The 19,492-nt window shown below is 52.1% G+C and overlaps 1 protein-coding gene across 2 annotated transcripts in view; it reads right to left on the minus strand.

Moving 5' to 3' along the window:
* Positions 1-18,213, minus strand: part of LOC132912591 (T-box transcription factor TBX20-like) — a 31,543-nt gene extending 13,330 nt beyond the window's left edge. The window contains exons 1-3 of one of the 2 annotated variants that reach the window (XM_060970120.1): positions 17,160-18,213; positions 9,853-10,246; positions 3,723-3,996 (exon numbers count right to left, since the gene is read on the minus strand). In XM_060970120.1, the coding sequence (XP_060826103.1) occupies positions 3,723-3,996; positions 9,853-10,246; positions 17,160-17,193 (702 nt within the window). In that variant the 5' untranslated portion in view covers positions 17,194-18,213. Of the gene's footprint in view, positions 1-3,722; positions 3,997-9,852; positions 10,247-15,155; positions 16,390-17,159 lie in introns of those variants that run through there. The other variant, XM_060970119.1, reaches the window with a different exon arrangement.
* Between the last annotated feature and the right edge of the window lie 1,279 nt (positions 18,214-19,492).

Here is a 19,492-nt window from a genome sequence, read left to right on the forward strand (position 1 = left end):
GTGGACCGAACCGTGGGTTTCCAAGCGGGCAACTTTATGCCCGTACGATTATAGGTGTCTGGGATCCTGGGGTGCCCCTATCCGTTTTCTCTGCACCGTTGGATAGTGGGACACCCCACTGCAACCTGTCAGAACTCCAATTTGCTCTACTCTGTTCGCTCGACTGTTCGTGTGGATGCCACCGAACGTACACCGATCTCTTCTTAACAGTGTGTGCTCGCGCGACCGACGCACCGCATCTATTTTATGCCGATTTCTAATTCCCTCGTTTTTGACAATCGTTTCGAAACGCGTTATCCCTTTTCTTCCCTTCTTCTTCTCCGATTTTTCTTCGCGCGATTTTCTTCTCTCTTCATCGAGCCGAAAGGACGAATTACGCGTAACGCGGTGCGCTACGCACGCGTAGGACAACGAGACGCGAATAAAATAATTCAACGTATCGACCCTTTCTGTCTTTCCTCCGTCAGCCCTCTCGCCTTGCTGGATTTCTACTTAGAGGCACGAAACTTAATACCTGACGTCAGCCAAAAGGACATTGCGCACATGATCGTGAGAATCGTCGGTTTGCAAGGACCGTGTACGGGGCACGTCTTGCAACGTACTTTGCCTATTTTTATCCGAGCCCGATAACGCGACTTGCCGATCCAGACATCGGAAGATTAGTCTAATTTTATTAGAGAGATGAAAACGATTTACTCGGTTACGAAGTAGCAACGTCGATGATAATGAGCTTTACGGTTTCATCGAATATACTCGTATTAGTCGCGCCTTGCTATTATATCTGCCGTTTAGTCAATTACATCATAAATTCCAATTGGATATTCGCTATCTCCTCGTTCGATGTATCATAAATCATTTTTAATCTCAACATTACGGCTGACTAAAGCTTCCTGGTATCCGCGGCGCTAAAAGCGCGCCGTGTTAAGAAATTATTAATATCTTTTGATGCCGATGCTCGTCCCGTTCTCGTGATCGTTGTAGCGACGCGAAATATTTCTCCCGATGGTATTAACGTCGATCACACGGTAGAAACGGAACGGAACCGTGTCGCTTTCAGTTCGTTACGTATTTGGAAGGGAAATGTCAAAAGCGCGCATCGACTCAGACCACGATGACAAGACGCAAGAATTCGACGGTCAGATTTTTGCTGCCGTTTTTTGTCCGAGTCACGGATCCTCGATCGGAGAAAAAAGAAACAAGAGAAAGATAAAAACGGAGAAAAAGAGAAGGAGAGAAGCAAAGTCGAAACTCGATCTCTTTGCGCGTTCTGTTCGACTTTGTCGTCCCGGTCGTCCCAAAAATCGTCGCAGTTGCCGAGCGTAGGAGCGCACGGTGTACCGTTTCCACGGTAATTTAGATTTAAACTGGAGAAAAATATCGGTGGATCGGCAGACCGGAGAGCCAGGCATTGGGGAATAGTAGCGGGAGAGGCGCGCGGCAACGTATCTCCCTACAGGTATCGTACAAGACGACTCGTCGTCGCAGGTGGATGCTTGCTTTTGGACCACCGTGTAGTAGCCAACACGCAGGCGGGGGTCTTATAATATCGCGTCATACGAAACGATGAAATAGTGGCCGTAGCGAAGGAATGTTCCCTACCACTTGAGTCGTCGAGTTGAGAGTTGACTGGCGTTGCGTGGCTCTCCCAGCTCTCCCGGCTCTCCTGGCTCGACTCCGCTCACCACGACTGCTTTTAACCGGTGTGTCTGTTCCTCGACACTCGCCTGCCTAGCCTTTTTTCCTTCTCTTTCTTTCTTTCTTTCTTTCTTTCTTTCTTTCTTTCTTCCTTCCTTTCCTTCCTTCTTTTAGCCCGCTTCTTTCCTTCGCGCTTGCTCTCCACCATGCTTTACATGTATATTCACCTACGTACGCCTATCCTTTATGCGCCAAGGTTTCTCGCGTACACGCGCGTCTCCGCTGAAAAATGCATTTCTGGAGATGCACGTGTCGCTACAATGCGACACAGCGGTAGTACGACGCTGCATGTACGAGTACGTAACACGACGCGTAACGCGTGTTCGAAGAACGACGACACCCCGTCGAATTCGTGGTTGCAGTCTCTCTCTCTCTCTCTCTCTCTCTGTCTCTCTCTCTGGAAGAATTCGCGGTGCAGAACGTGTAATGGATGAAACGACCGTCAGGTAAATACGCAGGTATAGCGAGAACGTCGCAAAACGGAATCGTTCATTGCCGTAAAACGTCGGTGTTAACGAACGTCTAATTAGTGTAGATGGATGCAGACGTGTGTTCGTCCGGTGCGCAACCACACCGATCGTTCCAGGCTGTCGAGAAGGAAACGTAGTCGTGCTGCTTTCAGGGATACTGACTGTACGCCAACTTGGAAATGTCGATGCGCGATATCGCGGACAGATAAGGATCGGAACGGAACATTTCGGTACGAACCGGAACGTAACACGGATCAGCGAAGGTATACGCGCGCACGAAAGCGAAAGAAAGTGTCGGGAAGCGAGCGCGCGAGGTTGTCGAGGTGGAGGAGGCGCGCGCGAGAGACGGGAACAGGCTGGCGGAGAGAGATTCAAAAGGTGCTCAACAGGCCAGGCGTGGGCTACTCGTGATCATCATGACAAAAGCTCCGGGCAAACATCCATTCAATTTATTAGCTTATAGGCATGCCGTCGTGCCTACTATACACACCACCTACGACAGACACTACCACCAACCGCCTATAATGCTCGTAACATTATGGCCAGTCCGCGAGTGGACGGTTCGCGCGACCCTCGTTTGCTTCTCGCCTCTCCCCGGATCTACGCTCTTTTCCCGCGTTACTCTCTTTTCGCCATACAGTTATACTTTTTACGATGTTAACCTCCTATGCTTACGATATTTCTGCGAGCCCCAAAGAAACGCAGTCGGCTCTGCTACCACCTAGCCACCGACGCCTTTCCGAATCACTGTTTTTATCGACCCGCGAAATTTCCAGCGTCTCGTCTCTTCCACCCGTTTGCAATTGGCGCGCAATGCCCAATACACGACGAAATGGAAAGAAGATTTGTCGAGCATCGCGATCGATCTACGCGAGGACGACGACGAAGACGACGACGACGACGATGACGATGACGACGACGACGGAATATTACGTTTCACGTGCTAGCAGCATCGACGCCCACGATTAACGAGCAGTGTTGACGATAACGCCACGCCTACGTGCCCGGTAACGTCGCATATCCGTTTTACGAGGCCATTTTCGGTGCGCGCGAACGTCCGAAATCTCGTCAACGACGTCTTCGATGCCTCGAAGCAGAGCGAAACTGCGCGATTCTACCGGTGAAAAATGACACTGTAATCCGTGAGCATTGTCGACGTCGTTGGCACTGGTCGTTCGTTAAATCTTCCGTCTTATTCTCGGGCAACGTATGCACACGTCCCGCGATCCGATCACCGATTCACCACGTTCGAAGAAACCCGCGAATGTGTGAATTTGGCGATAAATAACGCGAATGCCTGGCTAGTTTGGATCGCCGCGCGATCTCGCAGAATCTGATCGACCGAAGCAAACGTCGTGGCCGCCCCGTTCCCGGTCCGGTCCGACCCGCGAACCCGACGAACTTCGTTCGAATTTCACAGTCGTAAAAATGCGAAGCGCGCTCGTCAAAACACAGAGGTAGATTGTTCTCCCGAGATCGATATTTGACCCACGTGCATACCAGCTTTACGAGGGTGCGCGAACAACCGATCACGCGGTTGCTCGCGAACTTTCTTACCTGGCCGTGCTTGTCCATGTCGTTGTTCGTCAGCTTGACCTTTTCGAACGAGACCACCTGCTTTCGTAGCTGATCCCCGGTAAACGGCGAGTCCGGGTGAACGTAGAGCCGCGCCGGCGCCGGTGGATCCGCTTTCCCCGCGACCAACCAACAGCTTCGATGGTACGCGTATCGGTATCGTTTGTTGTCCACTGGCACGATGTCCATCAACACCGCGTACCTGCCTTCCGATTTTAATCCGCTGAACGATACGCGACAGGTCGGGAACATTCGTCTGAAAAAAAAAGAAAAACCAACCAACGTTTTTTTGCTTATCTCGGTGATCGACGTTCGAAAAGAGAACCGCCTAATCGCAACCATGTACATAGTTACAGGCACTGCGCTGAAGTTGCCGATCGTTCTCTTGTTCTTGCGATCTCGTTCGATAGAAAATTCGACGTTTAACCTCGACTAAATGGAAAACCGCGGTTGAACCGCAGATAATAACTGACCGATCGCGAAAAGGATACAAAAAAAGCAAAAAAAAGAAAAAACGAGAAAAAAATGTATATGACGGACGAACCGTATCGAAGCGTTTGCGCAACGAGAACCGCGCGTTCGTGAAGTTGTGAAAACACGCAGAGGAAAGAGCGACGACGCGTCCGGAGGTTCCTGGCACGACCGATTCTCGTTGGAAGCGTGTGGTGAGTTCTCGAGTTAGAAAGCAACGTAGAGGCGCGTCTAACTAGTCGGTTTGATTGAAAGGAGCGCCCGCAGGCCTTTCAAGCTTCGTTACGAGCGAGTCACCCTTGAACCTCGTTATATGCAGTCAACTTTTCAACACCTCCAGCGTCGAGGCGCACGCGTCGGACAGATGCGCGCGTGTTCGTTGACGTAGCTTCGATCGGCGGCCAAGTGCAGCGACGTTTCTAAACCGTTCGTTACGCTTCTCGAGGAACGACCGCGAGGTCGCTTTTGGATCTTTAACGGATTCGTCGTCCTCGCACGAGCAAAAGATGAATTCGTCCCGACGTGCCGACCAATTCACCGAGTGTCCTGGACCGTGCAATCCACAAAGCAGAGTATGTCGAAGAACCTGCGTCGAAAACGTCATGTCGATTTTAGAGGAACTTCCTCCGTGCGTTCGTTCGAGGCTCCGCCAAGAAGATTTGTTTTCGATCTTCGCGAACGATCAAGAGTCGGAAGCAGCGCCGGTTGGCGACGATCAGTCGATGAAATCGATACAGAACGTTTGCTCGAAAACGGCGCGAAAATGGAAAAAGGAATCGTCACCGACGATCACCGCTGCCGGTAGATCGGACGGTGGAAGAACGATGCGAGATCAGAGCACGGACGATACGTGTCTTCCGCGAACCAAGCAAGAGGAAACGACACAGACGATGGAGGAGAAACAGATCCAAACTACGGAAGAAATTATCTGCGAAGTAACGTCGAGATACAGGTCGATCTCCGCGGGAACCGACAGCCTTCGGCAACGCATCCAAGACGCGTCGATCCTAGTTCGAAGTATCGCCAGACGTGGAATACGCGTGTTTCCATCGGCGAGTTCGTGCTCCTGTCGTTTGATCAACACTACGATCTACGTCGTCTTGCTCCTTTCGTTGGCGATATTCGCGAGACACAGCACGACTTATCAAATCTTTTTGTCCAGTCAAATTTGCGGAATCCTCGCTATTCTAAGCTGGAGATTATCCGGAACCGTGCCGTTGTAATATCCTTTCCCGTTTTTTTGGTCGTCGAACGAAGCGTCCTCCTTTCACACGGAACCGCTGAAAGATGCAACAGCAACAACGAGCAGCGTTTTCAAAGTCGATCGGCGATTTAACAACGATCGCGTTGAAAGCCACGAGAATGCGACAAATCGTACGCGTTCGTTGAAAGACGGTCGATCGGACGAAGCCTCGAGACCGCAAACGCCGCAATTGCCTCAAAGTCGCCAACCGCAAAGATCGATTCACCGATGAACGAGCTTTCTCGATGCCTCTTCCACTACGATGTATTCTTTGGAACGATCACGATAACGATGCGGGACGGTCGCGCGAGATCCTACTCCTTCGTCCGGTTCATCTCAAAAGTGGATCTCGTTAGACATCTCCTCAATGGTTACCGATGGACTTTCAGGGTCGGAAATTCGCGGAGCACGCGACTCGCTACCGAAGAATCGACCGCTTGATCAGGAAAACGAACGACGACGCGATCACCGTTTTGCCGCCTTCGATCGTTCGCAGCCACCCCCTTCTGATACAAATTTCTCATTTCAAAGCACCGATATCCTGATGTAATATATCATGGAGAAAAAAGTAACCACCCTGGAGGGTAGTTTCTGGCGCACTCGGTGGTGGAATAGAAATACATGGAAACGGCTATTAAGTATCGATAGTAAGTCAATGCAGCGTTCCCCTGATCCTTCGTTGCGTCCCTATTTCTCGTTTCTCGTCTAACCCCTGTATATCTGGCGCGTGAACACGATTGCCCTTATCTTTATAGAGAATCACGAGGCACGGGTCGTTGATTTGTTACGTTCCGAAACGGTCGCCTTGCGTGCGGATTTCCTAAATTACGAACAGCCGCCCGTTCGTAAAGTAGCTCGTCGTTGATGTTTTTATTTAATTTTACGCGCCATTCTTCGTTCGAATAAGTCTAGCGAATGAATTAAAGGAAAATTATAGAGAAACGAAGCGCGACGCGATTAAACGAAACGATTCGTACGATCAGAAGGAAAAAAGATCGTTTGTCTGTTTCTCTTCCTCTCTACCCTCTGCCCGCTATACCCTCTTGGAAATAGCTGTCTCTCATTGCATCGCGTATTTCCCTGTCAAATTAGGCAGAAACAAACAAGCCCTCCATGGGCCGTGGCTAACGAGGCCATAATCGCAGGAACACCTCGACCCCAAAGCACCCCAACAGCCTCGAAATACGCGTTACGCGTGTATACGTGCAGACGCATACGTACATCTGGCTGGTTGGTTGGTTGGTCTGCCCTAGTCCGTAGCGGGAGTAGCGTCGTATACGCGTTTCAGGGGTGGAGAGAGCGGTCGGAGAAGCCATCAGCCCCGAGGACAGAACCACCGGCTGAAGGGCTGCTACAAATGGATTACGGAAGCACTGGATATTATAGCGATCCGAAAGGCCATCCGAGTTACTTAAATGTTTGCCGAGCTAACGACTTTGCAACACCGCCAGGTGTTGTCCCTGTTATAATTATGTCCCGGCTCTTTCCGCGTCGCACCTAGCTGCTCGACGATCCCGAGCAGCGAGTCGATCGTTCGATAATTAGCTCGTTCTTGACCTTTTTCCCACACTGTGCGCCTTGCGTACGTTATATTCCTACAGGCTGCGATTTACATATATACACACACACACACATATATATAAATATATATATACATACACATAGATAAATAGAAAATAGATAGACGGATATCGAGGCGTGGAATTGGACGTTTCCTGCGGCTTCTCTTCGCAGCCACGTATCGGCTGGAATTTTGGTTGCAACCGAGAGAACAACGGAGAGCAACAGGGATAAATAGGCGCGTTTACCAGCTCCTTTCCGTTCCCATTGGCCCTCTCTTTCTCACATTCTGCCCATCCTTGTCCTCTTTCTCGCGTTTTCTCTATCGTCTTTTCATTCCTTCGGTTGTTCCGTGTGTCGTGTTTCGCGATCCGTGCACGTTCTCGCGTAACGTGCACGTTTACCCTACCGGTCGAGGCACGTGTGAGTGTATAATGTAGGTTGCTGGCACCTTGATGAAGGGTTCGCGTGACGAGTACCCTCTATCCGCCGGTATCCTGTCTCGCTCTCCGCTGACCTGCTCGTCCACACCTCCTATTCTGCGCGTTGCTTCGCAGTCCACGCTTACCTACTTAAACTTTGAAAAATATACACCCGTCGCGACTGTGAACAACCGTTCGATTTTCGCTACCATTGCCGTGACTTTACGAACCGTTGCGAAAAGAGGCAGCTCGCGTACGCAAAACTCACCGAACCCGTTTCCCTACCGAACGCGCGCTCCGATCGTTTTATTTTCGACGATTGACATCGTCGGTAAAGAGGCCACAGTGTGTGTGCACGGTTCGTAGCAAAATAAAGAGAGGAAGATAAGGGTCTGTTATCGGGTCAGGTGAAACAAGGATCGGCGAAAACTCGTTGATTATAGGGTACGAGAGAAAAAGATCGGCCGCTGTGGAAGGTGCGAGGCCTTCGTTCGCCGGACTCGAATCCGAGCCAGGCCGAGCCGAGCCGTGCGAGCGCCCTGCGATATTTCTGCTTTCTTCTTCTTCTGGTTCGGCGGCCGGTAACGACTTTGCACGCACGAAATTGGCTTTGTTCGCGATATTGAAATCGAGGTCGTCGCGTTGTCTAGAGAAGAACAAGAACGACAAGGCGAAGAAAAAGAATGGAAGGGAAAGGCGAGAGAAAGAGAGGGAGAGAAAGAGGGAGAAGGAGAGAAGGAAGGAGAAAGGAAACGCTGGCGGGTGCCAACGTGGGAAAAAAGAGACCCCGTGAGCTGTGCTAGTCCTCGAGGAAGAATCAGAGGAGTATATGGTGCTGGCACCCCGTAGAGCCAGACAATTCCACCTGATTGGTCCGAATTCGTATTGTCACTCGAGAGACTGACGTTTTCGTTCAGCTGGGATTTCGTGCCAAGTTTCTCGTGCTAACGACGCTATTCGTGCATCGCCGTGTTCTTGATATATCGATCGTGCCTAGAAAGAAAGTCGAGCCAACGACACACCCTGCGATAATTTCCTCCAAGCATTTCGAATCGCCGATTGTTTCGACAAAAGTACGTCTCGAGCGATTCCGCTTCTCGAAATCCGACAACTTTCCTATCGAGCATAGTAGCCGGCCGGATCTGACGCGTTTCGTGGTGCAGCACGCGAATCGGACGCTCCGCCTGTCACGACTCTCATCGAGTAATAATTTATAATTACGTACGGCGGCGTACGTCCCGTTCCGGAAGCCGTTTGCGTCTCCTTCGATTTTCTTCTTCGCGCTCACCGACCAACCGGTCGCGTGTTTCCAACTGTATCGCCGACGATAACGCACGTACCGTATTTGCCTGGTTTCGTTTCGCATCGTCGAAACATTTCGAGATCGATGAGCGAACGACGCGACGGAAAGCGACACGCGCGCGCGCGCGTTAATTACCGCTGTCGCGTAATTAACGCCACGCAGATTCGAAAAATGGCGAGAGCGTTTGAACGGTTTCGAAGTTTTTACGGTGACGCGAAGGTTGACGTGGAAAACGAGGCTGTGGCGCAGGGTGGTTTACAAGGGACAGCGAGTTAGAGACGAGTCTCCCATGCGCGCAAACATCTCGTAATTTCGACGTGGTCACGCATCCTTAGAGCGCGCAGCTGCGGCCTCGACTTTATTAGCATACCTATAAAAATGAAAGTGCGAGCGCGCGAGCGAGCGAGCACCGCGTATGCACACAGAAACAGGAGAGAGGCACAAATTGCCGCGATAAATTACACCGAAAACTCCCTTAAATATCTCGTAAAACGTCGGTCAATGAAATCCATTAGTTCGAGTACGTTCGTTCGGACGTTTTGTTTGGGCTGTCGCAATTTGCCGGTATCCGTCGGACAACAACGTCAGGAACGGTATACCACGAGGGCTACGAGCTAGAGAGACTGGCTTTTGTTCGAAACGCGCTACCAGTGTTTCTACCGCGATAATTAACGACCGTCGACCGGGGCCGTAACGGCGCGGCGTGACGTTGCCTAATTGCGGCCGAAAAAAATTTTATTTTCCCGTTATTAGCCGAACGCGTGCTTGGTTCGGCAACGGCTTCGAATTTGTTCGCACGTAGTAAATCGAAGCCGTAACGCGCGGTTAAGTGGAACGCGATTCCTTCGAATTTCCAAGATACGTAACGAAGATTGCCAAATGTTTTCTTCCTGGCGCCTCCTCTCTCTTCTCTCTCTCTCTCTCTCTCTCTCATTCTCTCTCTCATTCTCTCTCTCGCTCCCTCGAGTCGGCAACTCTCACGAAATGGAGACGAATATCTCCCGATTCGTTGGCTATTCCCGATTCCCGGGTATCTTCCGTTGCACCTGCACGCGTCACGCGACCTTCCTGCTCTCGGTCGCGCGAGCTAAACGATCAATACGCTTTGCTTACCTGCCCGTTTTCGTAATGATCATTTCCGTGCCGAGGTCGTTAAATTTGTCCCACAGTTCCTTCGTTTCGAGATGACACTCGACGTCCCGGAGCTCGTCGGAGTTGCAACTGGTTCGGAGTCGGTGTTTTCGTTCGTGCTCGTTGTAACCGTCTTGGCAATTTCTCGTCGAGGCTGTCGTTGTGCTCAAATCATCCGGCACGCCGTGAACCGGCCCGTCGTCGATGCTGCTGCACTCCTCCACGTCCACGTCCACCTCTTCGTCCTCTTCTTGAGTCGACTTCTCGGTCCCTTCGCTCTCGCCTTCGCAGTTGTCTACCTCGTCGTCGGCGAGCAACGCTTCGTCCGTCACAACGGTCGCGGTTGCCACGATGTTCACCGGTGACGTTCTCGTTCCTGAAACATTCGTACTCGCGTTGGCTTCGGGTCAATTTTGCTTCGGGTCGCGGATTCCTAACGACGAGACAAGAGGAAAGCGCAACGGCGAGCCGGTAAAGTTCGACTTTGCCGACGTTAAATCAAATACGACGAGACCGTGGAAATACGTGGGAACGTGTGCGAGACGGAAAGGTGGTTTCGGAGGCGCGGCTCGTTAGCGCGATACGAAAACTCGCCATCTCGCGTCTGCCTTGAAAGTGACAAATACAACGAGTCGGAGTAAAACGAAATAGTCGCGAAACACTGTTTCTCGTCGCGACGCGATTACCATTGAGCGTGTCGATTTAAAACGAGCGAGATGAACCGAAACGATACGGGAAGCCGAGTATAGAGGTAATTAATCGAAGCGAGCGCGCATCTGCCACGAAGGTGGCGCCTAATTAAACCGTCAGATTTCAAGAAAGCCAATCCACCGCGCCCAGTGTACACAATGTTAATTGCAGCCGTCACGATACCGATCTGTTAATTTGTACTATTCCGCGCGAACAATGCGTCTTCCGGCGTCGTATCTCAAATTGGATCCGCGAGTGATACCCGTGCGTTTACGCACACTTTGGCGCACACGTGTCGCGAGCGGGAAAAAATTGCTTCTCTCGAGAAAGTATTACCGAACACGCTTCGCAGGAGAAACCCTCTTCATCCTTCTCCTGCCTCTCCCCTCCGCCCCTTTCGCTCCTTCTCTTTCTCTTTCTCTTTCTTTTCGCCAAAGGACCGATATCGAGCGAAATTCGAATCACGAAGAGAAACTGTTCGATTCCTGATCTTTCCTCAACGAAACGCTTCTGTTCGAGAGCGAGAAAAACGAAGAGAGGAGTAAAAAAGGAACGCGTACTTCCGGACAAGTAGCAAAGAAGCTACCATTAAAAAGCGGAAACGAGTGTCGGCAACAAAGTTCCCTTAACCGATCTCGGGCGAGCGATTCGACTTTCGAACGTCGCTTAACGTCACGACATCGTGCAACACACGCAACGCAGATACGCAACGCGCTGTATTGTTCGACGCATCGATATTCGCAGCACGGAGAGACGCAAGAAGAGGCAAAGCAGGTGGTACGAAATAGCGAAACGAAAGCGAAACTATTCGACATATCGCGACAGGTAAAGCCAAAACGTAGCTGGCGAGAAGATGTCGCGGATATCGTACGTAACGTACCTACGTGCATAGTCGTGGACTAGCGAGGAGAAACGGTTCTGGCCCGTTAAGAAGATCGGTCGAGGGTCGTCGATGCGGAATGGAAAAGTCGGTTACTGCGATTTAAAAAAGTTAGTTGCCGTTCTAGAAGCGTTTGGCATCGTCGTTGGAATCGTTTCCGATACTCCGGCCAAGCTGTACGGGCGAAGGTTTTCTCAAGCGCGCGTGCCCAAACCGGTTTTTCGTCAAATTTTCGACGACGTATTTGACAGATATAGCGCCAGGCCAATTACTTTCACCGTTTCTTTCCAACGTTCCGCTGTAAACGTTTTCGCGGCGATCCAACGATCGTTAGCGGCGACGGAAGACGAATCGTAGACGTATCGGCGCGTATTGGAAAAAAGAAACGCGACTGAGACGCGAGGTACTCGTTACGAAGCATCGTACGATCGGAAAGACGAGGAAGCAGCGCGGAAACGGCGAAAAAGGCTGCGAAAGGCGAATGGGCGTCGATCGGCGGAAATTTAACGATGCAAAGATAGAGAGGGGCATTTCGGAGAAACGGATAAACGCGTGGATGAGAGAAAGAAGAGGGCCACGAAGCGCGTTAAAAAGGAAGGTGAGTTAACAGCGCATCGCGTGCGTTTCTCGCTGGTTGCGTGCATCATCATCGCATCTGCGTGCATGTACGCACTCACGCAGGCCGTGGCACTTGTCGCGCACGCATATCCCCTGCTCCCCCTGCATTCTACCTTAACCCTATCCGTGGCAGAGTCGGCCGACCAACAATAACGCGATTCTAAAGACTGGGCCGTGCGCGTGTTGCGATCGACTGAACGAGTGAAAAAGAATACTCCGCGGGCCGAGGTCGTACAAACGATTCGCGCGTAACAGACGACAAAATTCCACGATTTCCTTATTGAGCCATCGAGCGGGACTGGTTTCGTGAAACGCGTGCGTCGCTTCGAAACAGCCAGTCGGCTCGACAACGGCGACCATCGGGGAAAGCCGGGTGTTAAAATTAACACCTCAACCGTGCGTGTTGCGTGCGCTCCGACCTCGACGTTCTTTCACGACATCACGCATTCGCGGTTTTCATCTCGAATTCCTGTTCTCTGCCTCTCGCCCTCTTTATCGCGCGTCCACACACACGCACGCACACGTTATCCCGCTTCTGTTTTCGACACGACAAAAGAACAGATTGCGGTGAATCGTCGATATCATTAACGCACCACCACCACCATCACCACCAACATCACCACCACCAACACCAGCATCGTTCGAGCAAGCAGAATTCTCGAAAGGTCCAGCAACGTGGTCGCGAGGAGCGCGACTCTAATGGCGAGGTACGCGATAAAACGGAGGCAATAACAACCTGCTACGTTCTGACCGTGTCGTGTGTGCATTAATTACGTTGTATAACCACACGCGACGCGTTACGACCATACGTCTTCGACGTTGATTTCCAGCGTGTACTCCTCTCGTCCGAACGAATCGGATATAAGATACTCGCGAGACGCGGTTGTTGGCGACTCTGGCAATTTCAAGTAGCAGAGTGGACGTATCGTCGCGGCCAGAAAACAAGCGGAAGCAGAGGAAAGGGAAAAATAGAGCGCGGCCAGGGGGAGAGACGAAGGCACGAGGAAGAAAAGGCACATCGATGGCAAAGCAACAAAGAAAAGAAGAGAATCTCGGTTTCGAGTAGATGCCCGATGGGGATCGAAAAGAAGATCCGTGAGGGTGCAAGCCTTACCGGAAGCTTTCCGGACAACGGAAGGAGTTAAAACTCTGGCCGTAGCGTGCCAAGAGGTGGTCCCACGTTCCATGATCTTAAGGCAAGAAGAAATATGACCGAGCTACTGACGTCAGCTTCCTTTTGCCACGACCGACAGTCGACCACCCAGAATCCTGTCACCACCCAGCCGTTCGAAGGATGTTGTTCAAAAGGATCGACGGAACGAGCCGAATAACGATCGCGTTACACGAGTTGACGCGCTTCCTTCTAGATTCCTGGCTGGTACCTAAACCGACGAATACGGGAAAGAGAAAAAGAGAGAGAGAGAGAGCGAGAGAGAAGGAGGTAGAGAGAGAGAAAAAGATGACACGGACAAGATAACTGGAACGTCGAATCGAACACGAACTTGGACAGAGATTCGAGCACCATTACCCGGCATTAACGTTTATCGTTGGGCGAATTTCATTATTAAGTCGTTGAAATATCCTTTGGATAGCGAACACGCTACATCGCCGCGAGCCTGAATCGATTTCACGTTGCCGTTTTACTACAGCACGCTTTTACATCGGCGTATTATTAATGCAAATTTTTTTCTGCCATTATCCGGTAGCATTGCAAGACGTAGAACGTATTCGCGAAACAATGATTACGTACGGCGGCGATAGAGGTCCTATGAATCTAATTGCAGTTCGTATTTAATGTTTTCCACCTCGCCCACTCTATGTGGCAAAACTTGTTCTTGGGAACGATTAAGAATCTCTAGATTGCTACGGGAGCTGTAATGGCGTCGTTAACGGTGCTAATGTGATTACCGGCTGAAAGCACCGGACGAGTTCACGGAGACAAAAACAGGAGCAATTTACGTTGCCTCGTAGAAAAATCGTTCGTCCGCGATGCTACTTTTTCGTTTGAAAATTAACGCGGATTCTTCGTCCAACCCGATAATTTTCTTTCCTCTTCGTCCACGCTGGCAAGCACCTCGCTTATCGCTTCCGAGTAAATATCTAATTGCTATCGCCTTTTTCTTAACGACGCGAAATTCGAAGAAAACGTAGGTGAATCGTACGCCAGGCTTTAACCAACCGGGGCAAAGATAGTCACGATCGTTAATTTGGGTGCGAACAGGTAAAATTTACGCGGCGCGGTTCGTTGGCAACAATTAGTCGCTTATTTTCTGCTCGCCAGTGCTCCCATTTCGGACGCTAATTATCATCTGACCCGCCAAATGCGTTTTTCGATGCGACGCTCGACGTTCTATTTTCACGCCTCTGATAGATCACGAAATCGTAATTGAACCGACCGAAGGTAGTCAACGCCTCGGCTAATGGATGTGGAGCGACGCTTAGCCAAACTAAACACGGCCAGTGACCAACAACGACAGTTTTATCGTTGGAACCAAGTCGACGCGACCGACTCAATTATCGTCGAGTTATCGTCGAGTTATCGTCGCGTGGCGTAAGGCGTGAAACGTCGAGATTCCCGTCCAACGTTGTTCGTCTTTGTCCGATATCTCGTCTGTTCGCTGGTTATACACGCGCGTCCACGTTCTGGCAACGACCAGTCGAGGTTCGTCGGAACACGACTCGCGCATCACCGTCGGATAGAAAACTGCTCGCCGCGGATCTCTGCTGGTAAGAGTCAGCTCAGCTCGTTCGGATCTCGAGTTCCACGATTTCCAAGAATATCCGTCTGTCCAGAGATCGCGACGAACACGACTACGACGACGATCGAAAACTTTTTCGAAATGTTTAACCATTCGCTCGTGCGCGTTTATAAAACTCGTGCTGATTCTTATCGAATACCATTACGCGCAAACTCGAAGAAAACACGTCCATTCGCGTGTTAACGAACGCGTAACGTTTGCTCGTCGCGCAACGATCGTAATCCTGCGGTTTTGCGGGCGGAAGCGAAAACGGAGCGGAAGGTTGTCGGAGGTGCGCAAAGGTGTGAGCGGCGCGATGGGCGTTTCGCAAAGAAGAGAGAAAATCGTGGAAAACTCACGGTGATCGAGGGCAGAACTGGCGACGAATGCTTTGCCAGTTGGACATTCCAAGCTGGTATTAGCGGTAGCGGCGGCGTTGCCAATGCCCTGCAGGTGGTAATGCCCGAAGGACGGACCCCTGGGCGCCATGATGGCCGCGATGCTGAAGTCCGTCGCTTTTCCCCTTTCCCCCTTTGTAGGCATCCCTTCTCGGTCGACGACACTTTGATTCCGATTTTTCCCTCGGCCTCTTCCTTCTCGCGTCCGGTGTTGCCTTTGTTTCTCGTTCAACGTATCTCTCTTCCTCCCTCCCTCCCTCTCTCTCTCTCTCTCTCTCTCTCTCTTTCTCTCTAACTCTCTCTTTCCGTCTCTCTTCTTCGCTCTTTCTCTCCGTCCACCCGAATGCAAACACTTTGTTCCGTTGCCGACAGGAAGCGCACGATACGCAGGACGATAATCACCAAGCCTCACTCGCGAAAATAAACGTTGAAACTACTCGGACCCGTTATCGGTTTGCTGGTTCCCCCGTTGTACCAGCTGGACCCCGGTTACCATCGAATAACGCGACAACGACGATCAACGACAAGTCGAACACCGGCGCGCGCTTCCCATCGACTTTCTCGACGCGAGAATCGGCGAGGATCGCGAGGAAAACGCGATACGAGAGTGAAACGAATCGCGAGGACGCGGAACGTAGTCCGCGCGATCGGTCGGTCGGTGGCGTTGGCGAGAGGATGCTGCTGCTGCCGCTGCTCGAAAGGTAAACTTACGACGAAGATCGAGACAACGCAAAATGAACGCGTCTGCGCTGCTCGACTTCCCGGACTTCACTGGGCCACCGCTCCTCCTCCCACGCGCACCGCTCGCCCCACCAACTTCGCTCGCACGGCAACGACGCTCGAGCCTGGCCGCTCGCGAAGCCCCGATAACGACACCGAAGCCGACCCGGTGCGCCCGAGAGAGACAAGGAAAGCGAAGCCGCGCGTCCTACGGCTCCCCTATTGGGCGTTGCTTTTCGGGGCTTCCTCGAGCCGTCGAGGCGGTCGCCCGAACTCGAGGGATCGAGCGCCCGGTCACGTGACGTTGCCGAGTCGTGGAAACACGGGAAACTACGATACGTAGGAACGCGAGACAAGGGCGGTGCGCACCGGAGGCGCCTCGTTCCAGGCCACGCCTCCGTTAACCACCGACACGACCACCGCCGATACCTTCGACCATCGCCGTATCGTTACCACCTCCACCGCCCCACGCGCCGTCACCGTCACACAGCCGCCGCCGCCGCTGCCACCGCCGCCGCCGCCGTCGTCGACGACGACGACACCACCACCACCACCACCATCGCCATCACCTCCACCTCTCCACCATCGTTCTACCACCGATCACGGAGGTATCTCGAAGCGGCGGCGTGGCAGCGGCACGGTGGTCGCGCAACGACGAAAGAGAGATCGATCGACCCCTCGTGCACCGGATGGCCGGCGTTTGTACGTATCTACGTATGTACCACTGCTGTACATACATTGGCGTAGGACCATTTCACGTCCACCTTTCCCTCTATCTGTCTCGTTTCGCTGATCGTCCAAACGATTTACATACTGCCGTGTCGCGACTTACAAACAGCCGCAGTTTTCTCCACATCGGCAACGTTTTCCTCTTTTCGCTCGATTCCGAACGAGACGACAGCTTGAACCGTGCAATTAATCGGACGGAAGGACGAGACGAAAGTGGAGAGATCGAACGGCGTCGCTTTGACCCTCGACGATCTGTACCGTGCGTATCGCGTTTACGTTTTCGTCGCAGCCCGCAACGCGATACGCAACGAAAACTTGGAAAATCGTTGAATCGCGTGGCGTTTACGCCATTGACGTTGGCCCAGGCGTCGCGATATACGCGTATCTACAGCGGCTGCTAATAGAGGCGTATTCCGGTGTTGGATCGACTCGCCAGGTACACGGTTGCGTCGAGATCGCTCGCACTGAGAATTTGCTTGGACGTTTAGCAGCTTCGAAGAAAGTTTCTCTACCTACCTATATCTTTCGTCGCATCACGATGTTCCGCCATCCTTGCACCTACAACGACCCGTTGTACGTAGTATCGCGTTCGACTCGAACGTGGTAGACTGTTCGCGAATATCGTCGATCCGAGTGATTCCCAAAGTTGCGATGGTTTCGTAGCGTCCGCGTTTCTCACGAACTGCTCCCCGAACAGAATCTCTCGCAAAAGACAAAAGGGCAAAGGGGAAGAAAGACACCCGTCGAGTGGAAACGGTAAAAAAGATGAAAACGAGCTGCGGAGAGGAGATAGGAGGAGGACGCGCGTGCAACGCTATTGCTAACAAAGGGACAGAAGCATAGTGGCGATAAAGACCGTTAGATGCATTCGGTAGACGTATCTCGATCGATCAAACGTCAGAGGATCCGGGCTGTCGGTGTCCGAGAAGCAGCAGCGTGAAGCGCACGATCGCGAAGACCGTGTTTTACCGCATTGGTTGGATCTTCGAGAGCACCGAGGGGAGATTTACGGCGTGTGTTTAGGCACTTAGCCGGTCTACCTAGTCCCCCCTTTATTATACTAATTTCTCGGGCATGTCAAAATACCTATCGTGTACCGGCCTCCTGAATTCTATTCGACACGCTGGGTGCCCCCGTAGTCGACCGCATAAAGGATCCCATCCCGTATAAAATATGAAGACCCGTCTCTCTCTCGCTCTCTCTCTCTCTCTCTCTCTCTTCCTCTCCTCCTCTCCTCGTCTTCTTCGCCCCGTCTCTTCTTCAGGTAGCTGAAAAGACGCGGCATGCTGGAGGAACGAACCGCAGGAACGAGCTGTCCTGGACCCCCCGTTTGCTTTGGCATTCGAATGTTTTTAAGGCGGTTGCGGATGCTCCGAGGTGTCACCGTTTCCTTTCAAATTCGTCACCCGTGGTGAAACTCGCCGTTTAACAGGCTACGACTGTATCCACTTAACTGAGTTTCTCGTGTATACGCGTAACTTCCGACCAGGCCGAATTTTACCAAACCTCGAACGTAAACTACCTGCGCGATTACGATCGTACAACTACGTCTCAACTAGGACGGCGAGGATCCTTCTTACCTTCGAGCGAGAAAAAAGTCGACGTCTCGCAGAGGCAAGAGGGTGCGAGAGGGGCACAGGCAGGCGAACTCGAGCGCACGGAAAAAGGAAAAACACGTACATAAATCAAGGTAGAGCGAGGAAAGGAAAATCGCGAAGGGAAAGGAAGGTAGGAAGGAAGGAACGAGACTGGACGTGGCAGATGGAGTGCGAAGACACGGGGTGGAATCGCGACCGAGAGCCGCACGGTACGACGCAACGGAGAAGTACACGAAAGTCATTCATCATCGGAAGAGAGGAGAGGCTGCGCGAGCTGCACGCCTGGCCGTTGGTAGTTGTGGTTACCGTTGGCGGAGGAAGGTAGAGACGGTAGAGGTGGCAGGCCACCCACGCTGTGTACACTCGAATTCGGTGGCACGGCTGACTCTCCGACGTACGGGCCGTCGTCGTTGTCAGGACGCGGCCGATGCAAATTGCGAACGTTGCGCGAAATTCTTCGACGCGATCGATGCGATAAACGAATTCGACGAGGCGATACGAGGGAGCATCGTCGCGAGATCGACGTTGGAAGTTGCTCGAGGAAACAACGGAGCTACGAGCGGATGCAAGAGGACTATCGATGGATGAAAGGGAAACCGACAAAGACGGTCGTTGAAATCGCAGCAATTACCGCACGCAGCGGAACAGAGCAGAGCGTATCCAGCAATGTCGTGAACGAAGGATAAACTAGAATCTTTCATGGCACGAGCTTCTCGGCTTCTCGAGTGGCTTCTGGAGAGGGTAAACACACGGTTTCTTTCCCTCGCCCCTTCGGGCGTTCCTAATAATAACAACGAAATTACTGTTCGTGGCTGCGATAACGAGGAGACGATGTCGAGGGAAGAGCAAAGAGGACCAGCTTGGTCGAAACGTTGAAAGCGGAAAGGAAGAAGAGACGTAGACGCGCCTCTCCAAAGGGACAGCGGATCGCACGGTTAACCGAGAGAGGGAAAGAGAGCGATCTCGAGGGCTCGGTCGGCCGTCGAGTGCGTCGCGGCGCCAGCTTTTCCATGCCCCAAGTAGGGAATCGAATCTGCCGGCGTGGAAAACGTAAACCGCTTGCGAGTGTGTATACGCGGAGAGAGGCACCCTCTTCTCCGGTCGTCGGCCGCCTTTTCGAGCGCTTTCGCTTCGGGACGAGCGAACCGTCGCGTCGAGACGACGACGACCACCGCGCGTACTTACTTACTCGTGCGAGCATCTGCCACGGATGGGATAAAGCCGCGCGACAGATACGATTCCGAGCGAACC

The sequence above is a fragment of the Bombus pascuorum genome, chromosome 12, assembly GCF_905332965.1.
Source record: "Bombus pascuorum chromosome 12, iyBomPasc1.1, whole genome shotgun sequence".
NCBI lineage: Eukaryota > Metazoa > Arthropoda > Insecta > Hymenoptera > Apidae > Bombus > Bombus pascuorum.